Source organism: Periophthalmus magnuspinnatus, chromosome 14 (genome assembly GCF_009829125.3).
Source record: "Periophthalmus magnuspinnatus isolate fPerMag1 chromosome 14, fPerMag1.2.pri, whole genome shotgun sequence".
Taxonomy (NCBI): domain Eukaryota; kingdom Metazoa; phylum Chordata; class Actinopteri; order Gobiiformes; family Gobiidae; genus Periophthalmus; species Periophthalmus magnuspinnatus.
In genome coordinates, this window is record NC_047139.1 from 21,827,794 (window position 1) to 21,848,139 (window position 20,346).

Below are 20,346 nucleotides of genomic sequence, written 5' to 3' on the forward strand. Positions count from 1 at the left end.
AATACAACTATGAGTAAGATAATGGTATAATATTATTACAGCGTGGCTCATGACAGTTGATTCTCCCCTTTAAACAATAGACTGGAGCCAATCCCTGACAAGTAGACAGACTCTTCATGCACAGAGGAAACTGACAGAACTATGTAGGAGACAGCCACGTTTTGAAACCAAAAATAGGCTCATCACATGCATCTCCACAGCAGAGGGAGGGAGGCCGGCCGGTGGACACAAAATGTTTCCGCTGGAGACGTAAATATAGAAGCGAATGTAGCGCTGTCAGGTCGCAGAGGTCAGCGTACCTTAGGGAGGACAGGCAGAAACGAGCTGAGCTTTTGAATCCAATATGAGGATCAGGAGAGGAGGCGAGAGGGGAATGAACCAAGCAGTTTAGTGCGGATGAAAACAAGACAGCCGGGAGCCTTGTGCATGAGCTGTAGAGGCTGGACAGGGGCCTTCTGGGAACTCAGCCAGGAGGGAGCTGGAGCAAGGACATGTGAGGACTAGAATATAGTTGGACACCTAAAAAGGTCAAGGAGGGCTAGGTGGTCTGATAACGACACCTACGTGTGCAAAGTGGGATTGTGTGGGTGGTGTGCACACAAGTGAATCGTGTGAAAATTACTATTCAGTGCCAGCTTTTGCCAAGAGTGAAGCAGTGCAATAAATTCAATGTTTTGGAGAAATCAGCAGTGTTTCTTGCAGGTAGCAGCTTCAAAAAAGATGCTAGCCTAAATTATGTAGAAAACTAAACAAAAGATCTGTGTAACAAATTGATTTCATGCTCTCAGTACTGGTAAATTAATCTCACTATGATATCAGTGGACATGAACTCTGGTTAGCTTAAGAAAACTGACAACACAATAAGCTGAAAGAATTAAGAAGCTAATAATGCTTACGCTGATGTCATATATGTCATTTAAATATATACTGCTATTATTATTTTGGGCAGTTCTGAAGTTTGAAATGACACACACGCATGGGTGCATGCACCCCCAAAGAATGAGGTGAATACCCAAACAGCCCTACAGCCCTGATCTGATTTTCCAGAGCTCAGAGAATATGCTGACAGTGGTTTAATTCATCAGGTTTTCTTTAAATGACTAGATCTAAAACACCACTGTTGTGGTTGTGTTAAAAATGTAACTAACAATTAATACTTCAGGCATACTTAGTAATTATTTTGCAGCAGTATTTGTAGTTGAGTACATTGTTAGCCAAGTGCAACTTTTGCTACAAATTCTCAATACTCTTTCCAGCACCTGTAAGTGAATGTGCAAACCTTTGGAAAGTAAAGTGTGTTATTGAGAGAAGTGAGGTCAAGTTTTCATGAGATAAAAAGACTTCAGAGGGAGATAGTGAGGCCTTGTAGCGATGAGGAGGAAGTTCAATACAAACAGATGGAAGAAATGAGCCAGCAGAACAGTTAATAATGAACATGAGAGAAAGTAATGGGTCAAAGATCTGCTGGTAACAGGTGCACTTGTGAGACTCATAAAATCATGTTTACGCAATAATAAAGGTTGAATTTAATAACAAAATTACAAGTGAAGATGGGCTCATTCAGACAGTAGAGCTTTAAAAAAGTTGTGCAGTATTCTTTACACATTTACAATTCACAGATGTCCAAAAAATCAGATTTTCTGACGAATATTGCATTTTGATTAGATTTGCGATTGATTCAGCTCAGAGCGCTCATTGTAATCGATTCCAAAAGCCTTAATATTTGAGAGAAGACTGAAATATGAACTGATAAACTAATGCAGGAATATAATGCATTTCAGAACATGTTTATATACACGTTTCTAAAAACTAATCACAGTCTTTTCGATAAAAACACATGATATTTAGTTGTTTACAGAGCATATTATATTCCCTAAATAATTGCAGTGTTTGCTGTTTGATAAAGGCACTTGCTCAAATTCAGTGATGGAATGTAACAAAGTAATAGTAGTAAAGTACTGTAATTAAGTATACATTTTATGTATCTGTACTTTACTACAGGTACTATAGTATCTATAGTAATACCTATTACTATAGTTTTTACTTTTACTTTATTACATTTGAGAGCAGGTATTTGTACTTTTATGATTTTATTATTTATTATTATTATTATTTTATTATTATTCTGAGACCTACTGAGGGGTTTAATTTTAGCATGTTCATAGTTTGAGCAAACAAAAATATACAAAAAAAAACCCCAAAACAAAACAAAAAACGCAGAGAAAAAAGATTTCTGTTGTTTAAATAGTTTCTATTGAGCCAAATTCAAAGCAAATCTTTATCAGAATCACTACATTTGAAGCTTTATTAGATCTCAAAATCAGTGTGAAATATTTAAACTTTTTACTCTTTAAGTACATTTTAAAAATGGCACTTTAACACTTTTCCTAAAGTAGATTTTTTTCATGTGATACTTTTACCTAAGAATTTATTTTTGCTCCTGTATCTGTACGTTTACTTAAGTAACAAAATGAAGTACTTCTTCCACCACTGCTCAAATTGTGATTCAGTTGAATTATGTGGCCCAACACTATCTCACAGCTTTAGTCTTATCAGATGATACAAACCAAAACATTAAACAACCCATTTACATTCTTCACTACAAACTATTTACAAAGACTTTCAATGGGGGGATGTCTATAGTATTATTTCCACCAAGTGTTTAAATGTTCATAACAAGGGCACTCAATAGAAAGTAACTACTATATGTAACCATGAAGCTATGCTTTATTATGACATGCAGAGGACTATAAATTTGTTAAAATCTGTAAACTGTACAACAAGAGAGAGAGAGAACATCCCAAGGTTTGTACTTTTTGGAATTCTTCATGGTTAGTCTGTTCCAGGCTTGTAAATTGAAGCCGAAACTGTGGTAATAAGCAAGCGATGCAGTCTAATTGAAAAAGAGGGGGTGGCTAATAGTGTGTGGGAGAGGACAGGCTGGAGGATGGTCTGGACTGTGCCGCATAGAGACAGCAGTGAGAGGAGCGTCCTGCTATCTGAGCCTCTCTGTGACTGCTCTGGTATCATCGCTCCACATTGGTCAGAGTGCGAACTGACCCTGCGTTGGATAAGGTTAGAAATTGGCTGCACCGGGGAGGGCAGATAGTGCAGTCATCAGGAATAGCAGGAAAAACAGGGTAAGAGTAGAGTAGGAATGGGCGATACTGACAAAAATGTATATCCCGATTTCTTTTTATTATCTTGATTGTTGATATTCAGATAGTATAAGAAATGTGCTAAAACATATCTGTGAACGTGTTTGTGAGGGTTAAAGTATTGCATAAAACTTGATAGGACAGTAACATAAAAAAGTGCTGAAACATCAAATGATTTTCTGTTTAGCTAACATGGCAAGTTTGTTATATTTCTATTCTTAAGCTGCTTTGTTATCAGCCTTTTTAAAGAGGGGGTATTACACTACTATGAGGTATTGTTACTGCATTAGATGCTTAGATTGCCAGGTTACCCTTTATTGTTTTGAAAATATGAAATTCACTGAAAACAAAGTATTAAAATATTTAGTAAGTTTCAGTTTTCGCTCTCTGCGCTCATCACAACAAAATCAGCATTAATCCTGACACTACTGCACATCACATCAAGTTTGTGAAGTTGTTGTGTATTTTTTTGAGTAGGAACTTCTTGGTTACATAGGCTTGTGGGCTGAGCCTTGTACAAGAGGCGCGGGCTTGCACTGCTAACTGTAAGGAAGGCTCGAGTAGGGCCCATGAGAGATCGCAAGAGTGCTCAAACGTGTACGGATAACATATAAAACCACTTCAGCCGTGTTTTTGATGAGGGTACAACGTTATAACATGGTAGAAAGCTCCAAGTGTATTTGTATAGCACAATTCGTACACAAAGTAATTCAAAGTGCTTTACAGAATAAGAAAGACATTAAAATCACAATACAACAAATCAAAACATAAATAATCATCATAAAATTAACTTTAAAAGAGAGAAGTGCAGAATGAAAAACCTTTCAGTCGTATGCACAGCTAAACAGAACCGTTTGAGCCTGGATTTAAACATTGTCAAAGTAGAGGCCTGTCTCATCTTTAGAAAGAAGAAAATAAAACTGAAATGCTGATTTCCCAAGTTTCCAAGACAATAATGTATTATACCCCCTCTTTCACTGTTTTCACAACAGACGATAGACTCAATATTCAAATTTTGCATATCCAAAACAACATTTTGATATATCTCTCTCTCTGCCTTTTCTCTAAAGGAGAGACGGATATTGTAGCAGGAATGAGGATCCAGTGAAGTAGAATGGGACCACAGACAGTGTCTATTTGACTTGCCGCGTCCTTCCACAATGCACTCTGAGGGTTTGTGTTGTTGTGTTGGTGTCCGCTCATGCAGAGAGGACCAGTCACACGGGGCTGTGGCACTACAATCTATCCACAGGAGAAAAGCGGAGAGCAGGCCATGTTAATGCTGATCAAAAAAGAGGTGTTTAGCTCTGTGAGGGAGGCTCTGTCAGTCCAAATAACTGTGTGTACAGCCAAGCAAAGAGACCGCACAGCACACACACCCACTGCATGGCACACACAACCCACACATACATGATCAGATGATGAGTCTGGATACAATGGAAGTTAGTTAATCATTAATTGTTATGAGCTGTTATGATTTGTTTAATTTGTTTCTATTGAACCAAATTCAGCATAAATCTTTAGCAAAATCACACATTTAAAGCTTTATTAGCTCTCAAAATTGGCTTGAAATACTTTTACATTTTACTTTTTAGTACATTTTTAAACTGGTATTTTAATATTTTTACTTTTCATGAGATACTTTTACTTTTACTTGAGTATTATGGAACTTGATCTAGTGATTATGAACTGAGACAGGTTTTTAGCAAACAAAATCATGACTAGAAAAAAACACAAAAAAAACTTTAACTGTTTCCTTGTATCTTATTGTTAGATTTTGTATATTTATAATGCTAACTTATTATCTTTCATCTTGTTTCTGATGTTATGACTGGTGTGTTTCAGGATTAGCACGTAATCCTGCAATTTTCAATAAATGTAAATCAGTTTTTTTTCTGTCAGATAAATGTTCCAAGAAAGAAATGCTCAACTCAATAACTGTCTTCTCTTTTAAAGCTGCACTATGTAAAGTTTCGGGTGGAGGGTCTGCCACCTGCTTGTCTCCATGGTGATGTAATTGCTTTGCCTGGAATGTTGCACAGACCAAATTACAAGTCAGATCTGTGGAAAGTTGAACCCCCTCACAGTAAGAGTAGGGGTATTTATATTAAGAAAAAATGAATGCATGCAAGTTATGTAAGTTTAATGCTGTTACTGTTTCATTTCAGTAAAAGAATGGACACAGACTCCCACCAGAAAAGTCTCGTAGTGCACCTTTAAGACAATTAACAATTAAAAAAACATTTCCAAATGCATACAAAGCCTCAGAGGTTCAATCAACCAAAACAAAACAAAATGGTGTCTGGCCTCTGCTCTCTCAAGGCCAGTGCTGCGGGCGTGGCGCTGTTCATGGTGCTGAAATGATGAATAACATCTACGAAACAGTTATTACGCACGTTACATTTACTTTAATGCGCCTCAACTCGGCTTTCTGAAATGCTAAAATGTATGTAAAAAGTTTCCAAAGACGTCTATACTTTGAATCTTTATTGAGGATGGGACAAGATGGCTTCAAAGCATGTAGATTCAAACATTGGATTTGCAATTCCAGCAGCGCGCGGCGTCTAAAGCGAAAGAAAAAAGAAAGACCACTGAACCATGCCAACTCCTGTACTCTCTTCTCCTGTAAATGTGGCTAATTGAGCATTAATAAGGCGAATAATAATTAAGTGACTAATAACTGAAACGACATGTTAAAAGGAGTACAGTAAGCCTAAGCCTCTACAGTCTAAACGCGCGGAAAGCACTGGACCGTTGGACTTTAGCATCGCGTTGGAGATGTGTCGCGTCCCGATCACCAATGCAAATGAGAGCCTCCTCCCTCCCTCCTCCTCCCTCCTCCCCATCACCTCCTCTCACCGGCACGAATACTCACACACGCGCGCGCACATACACGTCTTGAACGCTTGTGCCAAGCATTCACAGAGCGAGGAAGCGAGAGAGGGAGAAAGAGAGGAGCGAGAGGGAGTCCGCTTATATAACAGCGGCTGTGGGAAACGCTTCGGAGCTCGAGGAGACCGTCGCTGGACAATAAGCGGAAATACCGCGATGTGAACGTCCAACAACGGATACGTGATGGAAGGGTCCCGCGCGCAATGCTCCAGCGGTGAAGGTAAGCTGCGTAATAATAAACATGCGCTACTGTAAATGGAGGAAGCGCGGCGAGGGCTTTAAAGATGGAAGACCACGCTTTTAAAATAGGTGCTACGTGTTTACGCCCGCTGTTTACCCATTCACTTGGTAAAATTGCGTCCAATGTTGAAGAGAGACAAAATACCTACTCGCGTTTTGTTTAAAGATGCTCTTGAAAACGCAGTTTGCTCACAAGAATCCAGCATAACTTGGTAGTAAGCTGGTCTGAGCAAAGACAATGTTGTGTGCAAACTGTTGCTTCATTTATTGCCTGCACCGCACCCCTACTTTTTGGGGGGCGTAGTTAACTGAGTGTAGTTCAAAAGCGACATGAGAGGCCTGAGGGTAAAAGTGGAGCCGAAGGGCAGAACGGAGCGTGACGGCCACAGAGATATCACGCACGGCTGGAGCATCACCCCGAAGCTCTCCGTAGCGTAGCCGGTGGTCCTACATCGCCAATAATGCGACTCAAATTCTTGAAGGAGCGCTTCAAAACAGGTCAAGACTTGACTCATATGTGACGTTAAGAGATTCAGGGCAACACAAGACTAAAAGTGGGGCTTTCACGTCAGTATAATTTAAAATAACCACCCATTGCGTTAGTTGACAACTCGCATTTGCGCGTTTTATTCATTATCTGTCCTATTTTCCATGACGAGGGTAGAAATGTTCTATATTTTGTGCTATAATCCCCCGTCATAAGCGCTAGTAATGCGCTCTCCAGACACTTTTATCACATGATGTCATTTGGCTCTGATAAGTGAGACTTAACATTTTCTAAGCTGGGCGATACTGCCGGTGTTGAAATGGATCATTTTGGCACTGGGGGTGTTTAAAACAATCTGCTGATTGATAGAAATCCATTATGTGAGATGTGGCACTAACCGAGATTATATACTTTTTTCCAGCCTGAAATCTAATTTTTATATTGCTCTACTGCATAAATGACAGAATCAGTGTAACACAGTCTCAGTGACAGCCATGAATTAATCTCAAATGGCTGGAATAAGGGCAATGAAGCAAGCGACACTTACGAATGTGTTGCAAGATGCTGCAAGACAGAAACCAGCCCATATGTCAACATGAGCGGTGCCTCTAATCCTGCAGGCATACACCCCTCTCTTTGATAGTCCCTGCACATCACACAATAGTGTTGTCTTCAATCTGAAAGCCTGTTTTTGTGCCTTGCAGGTCTTCAACATGGATCATCTTGGATCCTGTGACCAGAGGTTGGGAGATTAAACCTTTACTTCCTCTACTGCACACAGACGGAGCAGCTGTGGACATGAACTTCAGACCGCGCCCTCAGACAGGGCTTCATGTGTTGAAGCGTTGAGAGTCCATCTGTTTGTCTCAGATGTTCTTATACTTAGAGCTGGGACAGTGACTGTGGGGATGGTGCCACTGCACAGGCTGCAGTGCCTCCTGAAGCGTGCCCACATGCTGCTGCTGTGCCTGGGCATAGCCTACTTGATGGCAGGCAGCCTGCTCCTCCTCCAGCGCTCCAGCGTGAGAGTGGGTCACCCCGGGCTGGTCAATGCGCCCCCACTGTCTCTGGCAGCTCCTCCTGTGGCCCTCAGGACGGTGGGTCTGGGGGTGAGGGCGCGTTCACGGTGGGCCACTGTCCCAGTGTCTGTGGGGGGAGGCAGGCCGGGGCGCGGGTCCGCCTCACGCAGCCTCGGGGTCCAACACCTGCACCGCCGCTGGTTTCACAATCTGCTGCCAGAGGGGCCGGAGCAGAAGCAGTCACTACACAGGAGCAGACACAAAGGTAACTGTGCAGACACTGTTTTAGCTCACATACTGAACAAATACAAAGGAGTTTTTCCTTTCAAAGCAACAGTAAAACATTTTGATCTAAAACTTCACAGAGGGCAGTGTAATGGTCACACAGCCTAAAGGAGTTACCAGGATGTCTCCCTTTTGGTACCAGTCCAGCAGACACTAGTTTACTGAGGTAGTCCATGCCAAAGATGGTTTCAGAAGACGGTGCGATCCATCAGAGTAAAGAGCCAAGCACACAGACCATTTAGACAAGCTTCATAATACATTTATATGGCATTTTACGTGTGGCTGCCTCAGATAGTGTAGATAGGCACTTAGCTCATAGATCCTCTCTGAAGCAGAAAGCTGCCACATGAGCAATTTCTATAAAATAAATTAGTAATTAACAAGATTACAATGACCCAGAGGAGTCCTCCTGTTACATGTAGACCAACTCACAAACTCCACATGGTTTTATGGTGTCTGGGAAAGCTTTTGCCATTTTGTTGAAATGATAAATACAATAGAATTAGCCCCACTGGAACATTTGTTCCTCCAGCTCATTTCTGAAAAGCGTCCTACAAGAGCTCTTAATCCTTTTTATAAACAGACACTACAAACCACTCAGTCACTAAGTAGAGTAATACAAATGAAAAATGTTGAAGGCCTGAATGAAATCAGTTTCAGTAACAGCCATCTGGCAAACATTCATTTTTGTAAATGTATTAGTCTGGACACACTATTAAATTAGCCAGGTCTATAGTGCCACAAGCAGGAAGAGAAACAGGCAGCAAGTAAGTGGTGGCTTTTACAGCTTCTCTCAAATACATTTATCAAAGTGGGACATTTCTGCAGCCAAGGTTTGGCCTCTTAAAAAGGCAACACTTCTCTTCCCCAAACCTTCCAATTGTTATATGTGTGTGTGTGTGTGTGTGTGTGAGAAAAAGTATGCTGCAGGCTTGATATTATATATATATATATGTGAAAAAGTATGCTGCAGGCATGATATTATATATATGTGAAAAATATGCTACGGGCTTTATATTATATATGTGAAAGTATGCTGCAGTCTCGGGAGATGAACAGAAAAGTAGGGTGGCTTGTTGGCTTGAGTTCATTTGTTCTGGACGTAATAAATATGTAGAGTAATAATAGTGATGTGAGTTTTTTAACTAGTAACTATGCAATAGTCTTGTAATGGTCACCACACAGCATGGTTCTCTTTATTGAAATATTCTTAGACACATTACAACGGACAGTTCTAAGTTCTGATAGCGTGATTTTCACTCCCCAGCCAATACTGCCTTTTAACTGTGTCTATAGAGAAATAAAACCCATCTATCTTTAAAGAACACCAAAATCAATTGTATGAGGTGTGAGAATGTGAGCACATCCGTCGATTAACCCGGAGCCCGAGCTATTTGGGCTGTGATTAAAGCCATGGCCTAGCCACTGGGGGGAGAGTGGGGGGCATCACACCAGGGGACCACCTGCGATGCGAGCTTTAAGGCAACGAATACAACCTCCAACTGAGAAGACGTGCATGCTTTAAGAACACTGTAGAAGCACCTACCTCTATCTACCTAATGTCACAATTACACATTCAATTATTTCAAATCTTGATTAGAGATAAATACGGAATGCCAAGACATTTAAAAAATCCCAAACATAGAGCTGAGCAATTTGTCTAAAATATCTAAATACATTTTTTCTGACAAGTTTTGCACTTGGGATTAGATTTGAGATTCATCTTTCAATAATAGAATTCTGTTCAATGTTCACATTTTAAACACGTCCAGAAGAGATGACAAAAAAACTGACAAATGATATGAACTGACAAACTACAATAAAAGAATCACATCACTTCAGATGATGTTTGTACAGATCTTAACTACAGGGTTTGTGGAGGAAAGTAGTTAGGGATGCACCGATCTGATACTGGTATCGGATCGGTGCATCCACGCTGATACTGAAAAATCACTGGATCAGATATCGGCTTCCAAATATCGGTTCAGTCTATATCTTGGTTGGACATATAAATTGATGTATTAAGACTATTTACTGGTGAAAGTTGGCCCAGAAAGTCTGATAATGTTTAAGTTTTTATCTACACAAAGTTTTTCAGCAGTTACTTGAGAGATAAATAACAGCTACATAACACATTTGGATTGTTTTTTTTCGTATGTTATGTTTAAGAAAATAAATGCTGTTTTGAGTCTCTGCAGTGTTTGCAATTTGCTAATCGCGTCCATTCAAATTGTGATTTAGATTCCATTGCATTAATAGTACAGCCCTATCCAAATATAATTCTCTTCTGTACTGCACCAGAAACTATTCACAATGAAAAGTTTTGAGCCTATGCGAGCTGACATCTTTAAGCAGAGAGTCGAGAAATATAATTGCCTGAGACCCTGGAGCAGTAATGTGTGCTCACAAAGAGCTGCACATGCTGGCCTGCATTCAGAGGCTGGTCCTCAGAAGAGTGTCTGAGAGTCCTGTAGTATGTCGGCTGTGTCTGCACTCAAGGAAAGGATAACATCAAACGTCTGAATTTGGGTGACATTCTAGAGATGCCCATCAGCTCATCATAATAGTCTGTCAAAGTCAGTTATGACTTACATGCTTCACTCAACAGAAAGCACTTGTGGTAATTAAATACTTAAACCGCACTGCAGTTTTAGAGAGTACAATTTTAGTTAAAAACGCGAGTATTGTGTATGTATTCATATTTGGTAATTAATGATTATGCAACTCAACACTATTATTAAAGACACCACACACTCTCAACTCTGTACAAGATTAACAAGCTGCTGTTAAAACAAAACCCTCTCATTCTCATGTCTCCTCAAAGTAATCTGCTACGAGCGTATTCCTTCGATTAATTGCCCCTAGTTGCCTTTACTGGTCTAAAAGAGTTTAAGTAAAAAGTCAGAACAGACAAGAACTATTACAGACAACTCTTTGATAGTTCACTGTGGTTAGTCTCGCTGTTTATGATAAAGATAACTGACAGCCCAGTTTTGTTTTTTTTCCTTATAACACACAGGCACGTACATGGGCTGCTTTCTACACAACGCAAGCGACCAAGCTCTGGGAGGAACCATGCTTTATGACCTACGCAAAATGACCAGCTCTCTGTGTCAAGACACCTGCTCCGAAAGGTAATGCATTCACGCGGCCCCTCAAAGGAACCACAGAAGGCCTGGGGTCTGAAAAAGCCTTTGAATCTCCATCTCTTCCATGAATGCCTCCTGTGTTTAAGCCAGAGGAGCGCCAGGTGGCTGTGTGACAGTAAAAGATGAGGGGAGAGCAAGGGGAGAGTGAAGAGCAGCCAGGACAGAAGGCTGGCGAAGAAGAGGAAGGAGGGAGGTGAGGATGAGTGAGGAAGCCTAATGAGCAGTCCACGGCAGATGCTGAATAAATCAGGGCTTAGAAGTGCGCTTTGGTCCAAGAATGGACACTTCAGAGCGGGTCCGTACGAGTTGAATTTCCAATAGAACCAAGAAAGACAGTGCACTGAGAAAAGCTGAGGCGCCTGCAGGTTTTTTAAGGAGGCATTACCACAAAGTGACCTGTATCAATTATTCTTTTTTTTATACAAGTAAAAAACTGAGAACAGATGAATCCAGTCAAACTTAAATCCGAATTTAATCTCAATGCTCCTTCCCGCAGTCTTGCCTTTTTCCAACCTTTTTCCAATTACTGCGATGAGCAAAAGTAAAAAGTCAAAGCAATTTATGAGGAAGCTTCAAAGGACACATATGAAAAGGTCAATTCTGATGAGGGCTCCGTTTCCCTGTGGAGGCAGATGAGAGAGGAGAGAGAGCCGCACAAGCCTTCAACAGCAGAGTACAGACGAGAGGGGACAGAGTTCAGCTGTCTCACTCAGGCCGGAGAATACTGGGGATTTAATGCTGCGAGCTGAATTATATGATAAGTTGTAAATGTTAACTAATGTCTTGTGGGAGGGCTTAGCCGAAGGGCAGTAGCTTGAGGTTATTGATTGCTATGAGCGCGGGCATCGCATTAACTGCTAACTGTATATGTGTGTGTTCTGTGTGTAGTGGGTACCAGTTCGCCGGTCTGGAGTATGGAGCAGAATGCCACTGTGGGAACAGGATCAGCAGCCCCCGTGCCCCTGATGAGGACTGCAGCCTGGTATGTCGGGGAGAGAGGGGGTCTCCGTGTGGAGGGGTGGGGCGACTTTCCATTTACAAAGTGGAGGAGCAGCTGCCTGGCCACCGAAAATGTGAGTCACTCCACAGAATGCTCTTGTAAATTCAGTTGTAATGAAAAGAATCCAAGGCTATAGTCCTTTAGTTGATGAATTGGTCAATAGTGTCTTATGTCTGGATGATTTATATATTGCAACAAATCAATGAACAGCACAATCTACAGTTTTCAAATTTTGATGAAGGCCTAGTTGCTCCAATAAACTCTTTGCAAGATCTTATAGTCTTTCTATTTTAAATTTTTTGACAGTAAAATGGACCAAAAAGCAGATTTCATTCACGATTTTCCTTATTTTGCTTTGGTTTAGTGTTACATTTTTATTTTGACACAGTCTGACTAGGCATCTATGTGTTTTTTTTGTTTTTTTTACTGACTTTACTGTGCCAAAAAGTTAAAATATCATAATACAAAATGTAGTTATGAAATATAAATTTTTCCCTCTAGTCTTAGTTAACCAAATTATTTTACTTAAATTATAAAAGAGTCTTAGTGAGTGTTGATTAGGCCTGTTACGATGCCATATTTTGAAGTGCAATATAAAAAACACAAACTGGAATTAATAAATAGAAGAATGTGACACTTAGGAAGTTTGTTTGTGTCTATAATGAGTCATAGATGTTCATAATTCAAACCTCTACAGCTCAAATGTCATCATAGAACAGAAAAATTATTAAAACTGTCTCACTAGTTCAAGGGAAAAGTGCTCATGAGAAATATGACCGCGCAAAAAATATTGTTCCATCTGTTATGTATTGAACGATAACTCGATATAGTATTTATTGTGACGATTTCATCTGCCTGTTTGCATGAAGACGTGGTTCATTCTCTGTATAAATAGCTGTTATTCTGTGAGATGCTAATCATTTCAAAGCTTTTGCCATTGTCACGTCATGCTCTTTTTAGCGGATTAATGGCACTGGGAACGTCTTTGGTCGACCAGCAGTTTCTTTAGTGAACTATAGCCCTAAAAGAACCACGTCAGCAGGCAACTTCTCTGCCGTTCTTTCTTTGTGACTTGTGACTTTTTATATTTTACAGAAAAGTGCGTTGTGCTCAAATAGAAAGCACATTCAGTGTAAAACCAAGGCTAGAAGATGACACAAGTTTGAGTGATGGGGCTGTTCGGTGTTCACAGCCTGATTTAATTTCAGATAATAACACAGGTGTGCTTTTGCATAAAATTATGCTTAGTGCAGCTTTATATGTTGATTGATGGAGAGCACTAAGGATTTTAAGTGTCTTTGACTTTCAGACCGAGCAGCTGCAGAGATTCTATGACTCACCTGGAGACTGGTCATGCACCAGTCGCAGCTTATTTTTTCCTTTTAACTTCTTATAAAAGAAGAAGAACAAACAGATTCATGCTGTCCACAGAACTGAAGAATTACAATCAAATTTGCTGTTGTAAAATACTGAAAACTGTTTATTAAATGCATATGTAGGCCTGTCACAATATCACATTTTGAAGTTAGATATATTGCTGAAGTAAATATAAATGATAAAAGATAGTATTGAAACTACACTGTGAAGCAAAATTATCCCCCAAAAAGTATTCTAAATGTACAAAATTGTTAAAAATATGAACGGCAATAAATAAATAACAGAATGTGACACAAGTAGTTACGTAGAGTAAGTAGAGTTAAGTAGAGTCATAGATGTTATTAATCCAAACTTCTACAGCTCAAATCTCAACATAGTGCAGAAAATTTACCAAATATTTCCCACTTGTACAAAGAAAAAGTCCCATGATAAATATTGACCCCAAAAAATTATAATTCCATAACTCAACTCTATAGCGCAAATCTTATGTTATTACATAAAAATGGCAAAAAAATCTCCCCATTTTGCAAAGAAATTGTACACATGATAAATATTGAGCCTCAAAACATATCATTCTAGCTTTCATATATTGAACGATAAGACGATATAGTAATTATCATGACAGGCCTATGCATATAGGTTGAGTGGTCAGACACACTGACCCACAGGTTGGGGGTGCGATTCCAGCTCCCACAGATGAATGCTGTTGTTGTGTCCTTGACCAAGACACTTAACCCACTTCCCCTCGAGCGTCTGTGTACACTGGTGTATGAATGAGTGTGTGAATGGGTGAGTGGTTCCTTGATGTAAAGCGCTTTGAGTGCCCTGAAGGTGGAAAAGTGCTATGTAAAAATGTGACCATTTACCCTTTACCATATGCATGTTTCTTATAGAATGGTTGGAGCATGATGAAGTCTGTATTTTAAACAGTGCAGTAAAATAAAAGAAGCAAACAGCTCATTTTAAATAAGGTTCTTGTCTTCCATGGAGTAGCCTACCTTTTTTTCTTTGTTAGCTCTGTCGCGCTGTAACAACATTGACGTTCAACTGTTTATTTTGCAGTCAGGAACGTTCACTACCGCGGCTGCTTCCAGTTGCTCAAGAGCGTCATTGGCACATTCCCCATCTATTCTTTTCAGGCCAATCTGACGGCGCAGTCCTGCATCGAGACCTGCACAGATAAGGTTTGAACTCACTTCAATGGATAAACATATTGATGGGAACATTCTCATTTATTTCAAAGGAGAATATGTCCATTAGCTCTCCAGACTGCTAATGGACACGAGCATTGTGAGCAAGATCATGAGAGAAGAGCTGGTTGTGTATCCACTGCACACACACAGATATGAACCAAAGTATATTTTAAAGAACCCATATTACACTATTTTCTGATCTATGTTATTATGTTGTGTGTTATGTTGTTATGTTTTGTTTCATTCACACGTTTAACACACAAACACTGCATATTTAAGCTGTGTTCTTCAAACAGAAAACACTCTGTTCCACCTTGTGATGTCATGTGGTAATACAGGAAGTGCTCCACTGTGTTTTTAAACTCCATACACCTTCACTAGAATCATTTGGATGTTTTCAGCCCTGGAATTGACAATCTCTACTGAAATAAAGGTAAAAGAAGATGTTAACTTGAAAACTACCACTGCATGACATCACAAGGTGGAACAGAGCATTTTGAGCTTTGGAGATATAGAAAGACTAATAATAAAATATTATTAAAACATGTGTGAATGAAACAAAACACGACTTCAGGTATGTTTTTGAGGAGGTAACACCATTATAACATGACTTAAAGCTCACAAGAATACATTTTGAGTAATATGGGAACTTTAATGTAGGGTTGTCAAAAGTATCAAAAAACAGACTACACAGAACATACTAAAACTAATATCGAAACTAGATACTCATACTAGATACTAAGTATCGATACTGAAAAAACCCCCACAGAACCGGATAACATTCGACCTTTCCTGAACAGTTTCATCCTGAGTTTTATCAGGCCTAGTGTAAGATCACATTTTATAATAAACACATACGATTTGTGTTGAAAATTACAATATTGTCTAAAAAAGAGCTTTTAAGATGATCATTTGGGCATCAAAATCAGTATTGAGTATCGACTCTATGTATGTGCACTAGGGCTGCACTATGAAGTATCAATATTACAGTATTGGCTGACACAATAATGAAACTAAATAGTTTTCCATTTAACAGAAATGTCTTGTTTTATTATATCTAAGTGTAAGAAACAGATGGAATTACTTCATTTATAGTCTGACGTTAAATGAAGTAATGAATACAGCTGTTTTAGTCTTAGTCTTTGATATATTTTATTCCTTGACGTCTCAAAAATCTCAAAATTACATCAAGTACTGTTTTATTATTTATCTGTTCATGATTTTCCCTATTCAGTTGAAATTAGCTTTGATTTAAAATTGTTTTTGTCTGTTTATTTATTTGTATTTTGACAGTGTGAGGCATGTGTATAATCATTTAAACGGATCTGAAATTATTGTGTCAAAAACTTTTCAAAATGTAGTGTTCAAAACAAATAATCAAAGGAAATGAAACGAAAAAAGTAACAGAATTATCACAGTAATAATTTCCAAAGCTGTACACCCTGATGCACACACTGTATAGAAGTATTAGCTGTACTAAGCGAATGTGTCGATTGCAGGAGCTGCCACTGGCCGTGTTGAGCCGGCCTCACTGTTTCTGCACTTGGACTTCGTCTCTGTTCAGTGTGAATGAGGCATCAGACAGACAGCAGTGTGAGCAGAGCAGTGTGTCCAACCAGACCACTGCCGCCCTGTCCACACACACCGAGAGGGACCACTACCACGTCTATCAGACACCTGTCCTGGGTAAGAGGAGGTGACTTCTTTTTAAACTGTTTTTGAAGTGTACAGTAGGAGACAGTTTCACATTGGAAAGCAGAGAGAAAAAAAACTCAACTCAGTCTGTATTTCATGAACTGTTCTTTTAAATAACAGCTAAGTATCCATTTTCACAGTAATGCTATCTATCTATGAAATTCGAAATGAGGTTGCTGTAACGATTAGCAATTTAAAATGAATCTTTTGACTGGGAAAAATGTTGAATATAACAGGAAGCTGAAACCCAGGAATATTTGGTTGAAATTAAGTTTTGAGCAGTTAAGCCTTGAGAGTTAGACTGTTCTCTGGTCTGACAAAATAGAAATGGTGATGTTTGTAATGTGTGTTAATCAAGGCAAGGCACAATTCATACACAAAGTAATTCAAAGTGCTTTACAGAATAAGAAAGACATTAAAATCACAATACAAGCAAATCAAAACATGAATAATCATCATAGCATTAACATTAAAAGAGAAGAGAGCATAATAAAAAACCTTTCAGTCGTACGCACAGCTAAACAGAACCGTTTTGAGCCTGGATTTAAATATTGTCAGAGCAGTTTCAATGGTAAATAATAACTATTACACAGAGGAAAATGCTTAATCCAAATTGTTTTACCACAGTGGAGTAAAAAATCACTTTAATGCAACAGAATGTAAAATTCTACACAAAATAATTGCATTTTCAACAGAATACCATGTGGTCTTATATTAGTTCCGATATAGATCAAGGTCATTCAATCTATTCAAGAGGATTAAAATATTTTTTTTCCCACTCCTCGCTCTAATCAGTGCCTAGTTTCAATCCTAGTTTTAGTTTAGATCAGTATCAAGCTATCCATTTTCTGAAAACCCTAGCCTCATTTACCTCATATACAATTATCTAACACATGCAGAGTAACTGTAGGGTGCATTCACACTCGTACTTGTTTGGTCCTGGCTTGAGCCCAGTTTAATCTTGATATAGACTTGGTTTAGTTTTGTTCTAGTACTGGTTAAGTTAGTTGAAAATCAGATACTAATTGATACTAAAACTAATATCGAAACTATATACTCATTTGAGCAGGTATCGATAATAAAAAAGTCACATTCACTTGACAGAAATGAAACTTTCCTGAATAGTTTTAGGATGATGTTGAGCTGTATCACAAGTATAAGACACATAGACTAGTATACACCCATGGACCACTATGGAACATACCTGGACGACTGAGGGACTACACAGTTATAAGACCACATGCGAATATAAAAGACAGTACTATGATTAATGGTGAAAATCCCATTCTATTGACTAAAGAAAAAGTGTTTTTAATTATCATTGTCGCATCCGAATCGTTATCATTATCAGTATTGAAATCGAGTTTGAAATTTTCGTATCGTGACAACTCTAATTGAGTAAGAATTGGTTCAGCTCCAGTTCACTGTTGCTTTAATGAAGACACACTGTTTGCAGACTCCAGGTGCAAAGAGAGAATGTTTCTGCCTCAGAGGTCCAGCTCCCTCGTGGCTCTGTCGAGTTTTCCAGGAGCAGGCAACACCTGGGTCCGACACCTGATCGAGCTCGTGACTGGATACTACACCGGCAGCTTTTACTTTGATGGCACGCTCTACAACCGAGGTGTGTACAGCATGAGAAGTGTTGAAATGAGCAACTCAATCAGCGCTGAGTGACTGAATCAATTAATTTGTTGGTTGTTGCCAGGTTTCAAAGGAGAGAAGGACTACTGGAAGAGCGGCCGGAGCATTTGTGTGAAAACTCATGAGAGCGGTCAGAAAGAAATAGAGATGTTTAGTTCGGCCATTTTGCTCATTCGAAATCCGTACAGGTCACTCATGGCTGAATTCAATCGCAAGTGTGCCGGGCACCTGGGGCACGCCTCAGATGCACAGTGGAAGAGCAAAGGTAAACTTATATCATTTAGGATGCAATGTTTAAATCACATCACGTTTATATTTGTTTGGAAATACATATAAAGGTGCACTATGTAACTTTTCTGGAGGAGAGTCAGAGGAGAGTCAGTCACCTATCTACCGTTATTGTTTTGGCTGAAATCTTCCATAGTGTGACATGAAAGTTAACTTTATGGAGACAAGCAGGTCAGTTACAGGTCAGTTACAGGTCAGATCTGTGGAGAGGTGACCACTGCTTACAGCTACAATTTTCAAGGGATTTTCAGCAATATAAACAGTGAACAATCGAAACGAGTTAATTGGAATAAATGCCAGATAGATACATTTACATACTTACAAACATACATATATACATACACGCATACATATATATACATACATACACACATACATACATACATATATACTTACATACATACATACACATACATACATACATACATACATATACATACACATACATACATACATGCATACATATATACTTACATACATACACATACACACATGCTTAACCCCAATGCCAATGAAGGTTATTATATTGCTAGTCTCTTGTCAAAAGCAATGGCGTGACTTTTCTTGTCTTGCTTGTAGAGTGGCCAGAATTTGTCTCCAGCTACGCCCCCTGGTGGGCATCTCATGCACTGAGCTGGTTGAAGTTCAGCAAACGGCTGCTTGTGGTGCACTACGAGGAGCTTCAAAAGACACTTATTCCACAGCTCCGTCTCATCGTTTCATTTCTGAACGTAACCATCAATGAAGAGAGGCTCCTGTGTGCACATAGCAACCAGGATGGCCATTTTAAACGCTCGGGGTCACAGAGGCCGACCTTTGACCCCTTCACTCCCGATATGAGGACGATGATTGACTCTTTCATACACGATGTCGACCAGGCACTTCGGAGCAGGAACTTAAGCGGACTTCCACTTGAATACCTCCCGAGATGATAAAGTGGAACGCTGTCAGAGCCTGGTTTGTTTGTAGGGACTTTCTAAAGCCTTTTACACTGTGAACGACCACACGTAAACAAGCTGCTGATGAAAGGCTAAAGATAAAATAACGCAGAATGCTGTAAAGCTCCCAGATGAAGGCCGTTGTGCTGATTCTGCTACAAATATGATGAATTTGTTTACATCTAAACTGCAGAGGAGGGATTAATGAATCTTAATACACTAATGTGGGAGCTCTTTTATAAAGTCAAATCTGTATCATAGGTTCATTTTTTACAGCCTAACAAAACAAAAACAACTGCGGCGTATTATAATTTCTTCAAAGGATGTTTTGTGTTTACAGGTTTACAAGATGTCACTAAATAATTCTCCACCTTCAATGAAGACTTTGTAAAAAAATTATAAAAATAAAACTGGATTCTATGTCTCTGTAATTTAAAGGTTTCATCTATTTTCATTTGTGTTGTTTTTTATTATAAATTCATACTTTCAGAACGCATATCGCATGATTTCAATTCCCTTTTAAACATGCTTTTGGTCACCCTGGGAGATAGGCTACGGGCTTACAAAAGTGTGTAGTTTTTTTTTAACCTATGACGCAACAATTCAGGTAAAATTTGAATGAATCACGTTTTGAGTGCTCAGAAAGGGCAAATTTGAATGAATGGATTAATTTTAAAAAAAAGCGTGAATGTAGCAAAATACAACTTCAGGTATGTTTTTGAGAGGAGGCAACAATATGGACTCAATATAAGCTTAAAAACTGTAACTTTCCATTTTATATATATATGTGTGTGTGTGTGTGTGTGTGTGTGTAGGGGTGTGTGGGGGTGTGTGTGTGGGGGTGTGTGTGCATGTCCTTTAAACCTACAATGATTGATCCGGCATTACACTGTTTAAACCAGAGCAATACCTGAGGTTATGTGGGGTAAGGCGAGGACAGGTCAGAATTATGTGGTAGAATTTGCAGTTTTTGTCAGATTGCAG

The 20,346-nt window shown here is 39.2% G+C and overlaps 1 protein-coding gene across 1 annotated transcript; it reads left to right on the plus strand.

Moving 5' to 3' along the window:
• The first annotated feature begins 6,067 nt into the window (after positions 1 to 6,067).
• On the plus strand, positions 6,068 to 19,431 carry wscd1b (WSC domain containing 1b). The gene is made up of 9 exons (XM_033978471.2): positions 6,068 to 6,270; positions 7,482 to 8,061; positions 11,101 to 11,215; positions 12,119 to 12,303; positions 14,670 to 14,791; positions 16,300 to 16,486; positions 17,952 to 18,116; positions 18,201 to 18,401; positions 19,004 to 19,431. Exons 2-9 carry the CDS (start codon positions 7,686 to 7,688, stop codon positions 19,354 to 19,356), a joined length of 1,704 nt encoding a protein of 567 aa, XP_033834362.1. The 5' UTR covers positions 6,068 to 6,270; positions 7,482 to 7,685; the 3' UTR covers positions 19,357 to 19,431.
• Positions 19,432 to 20,346: the final 915 nt, after the last annotated feature.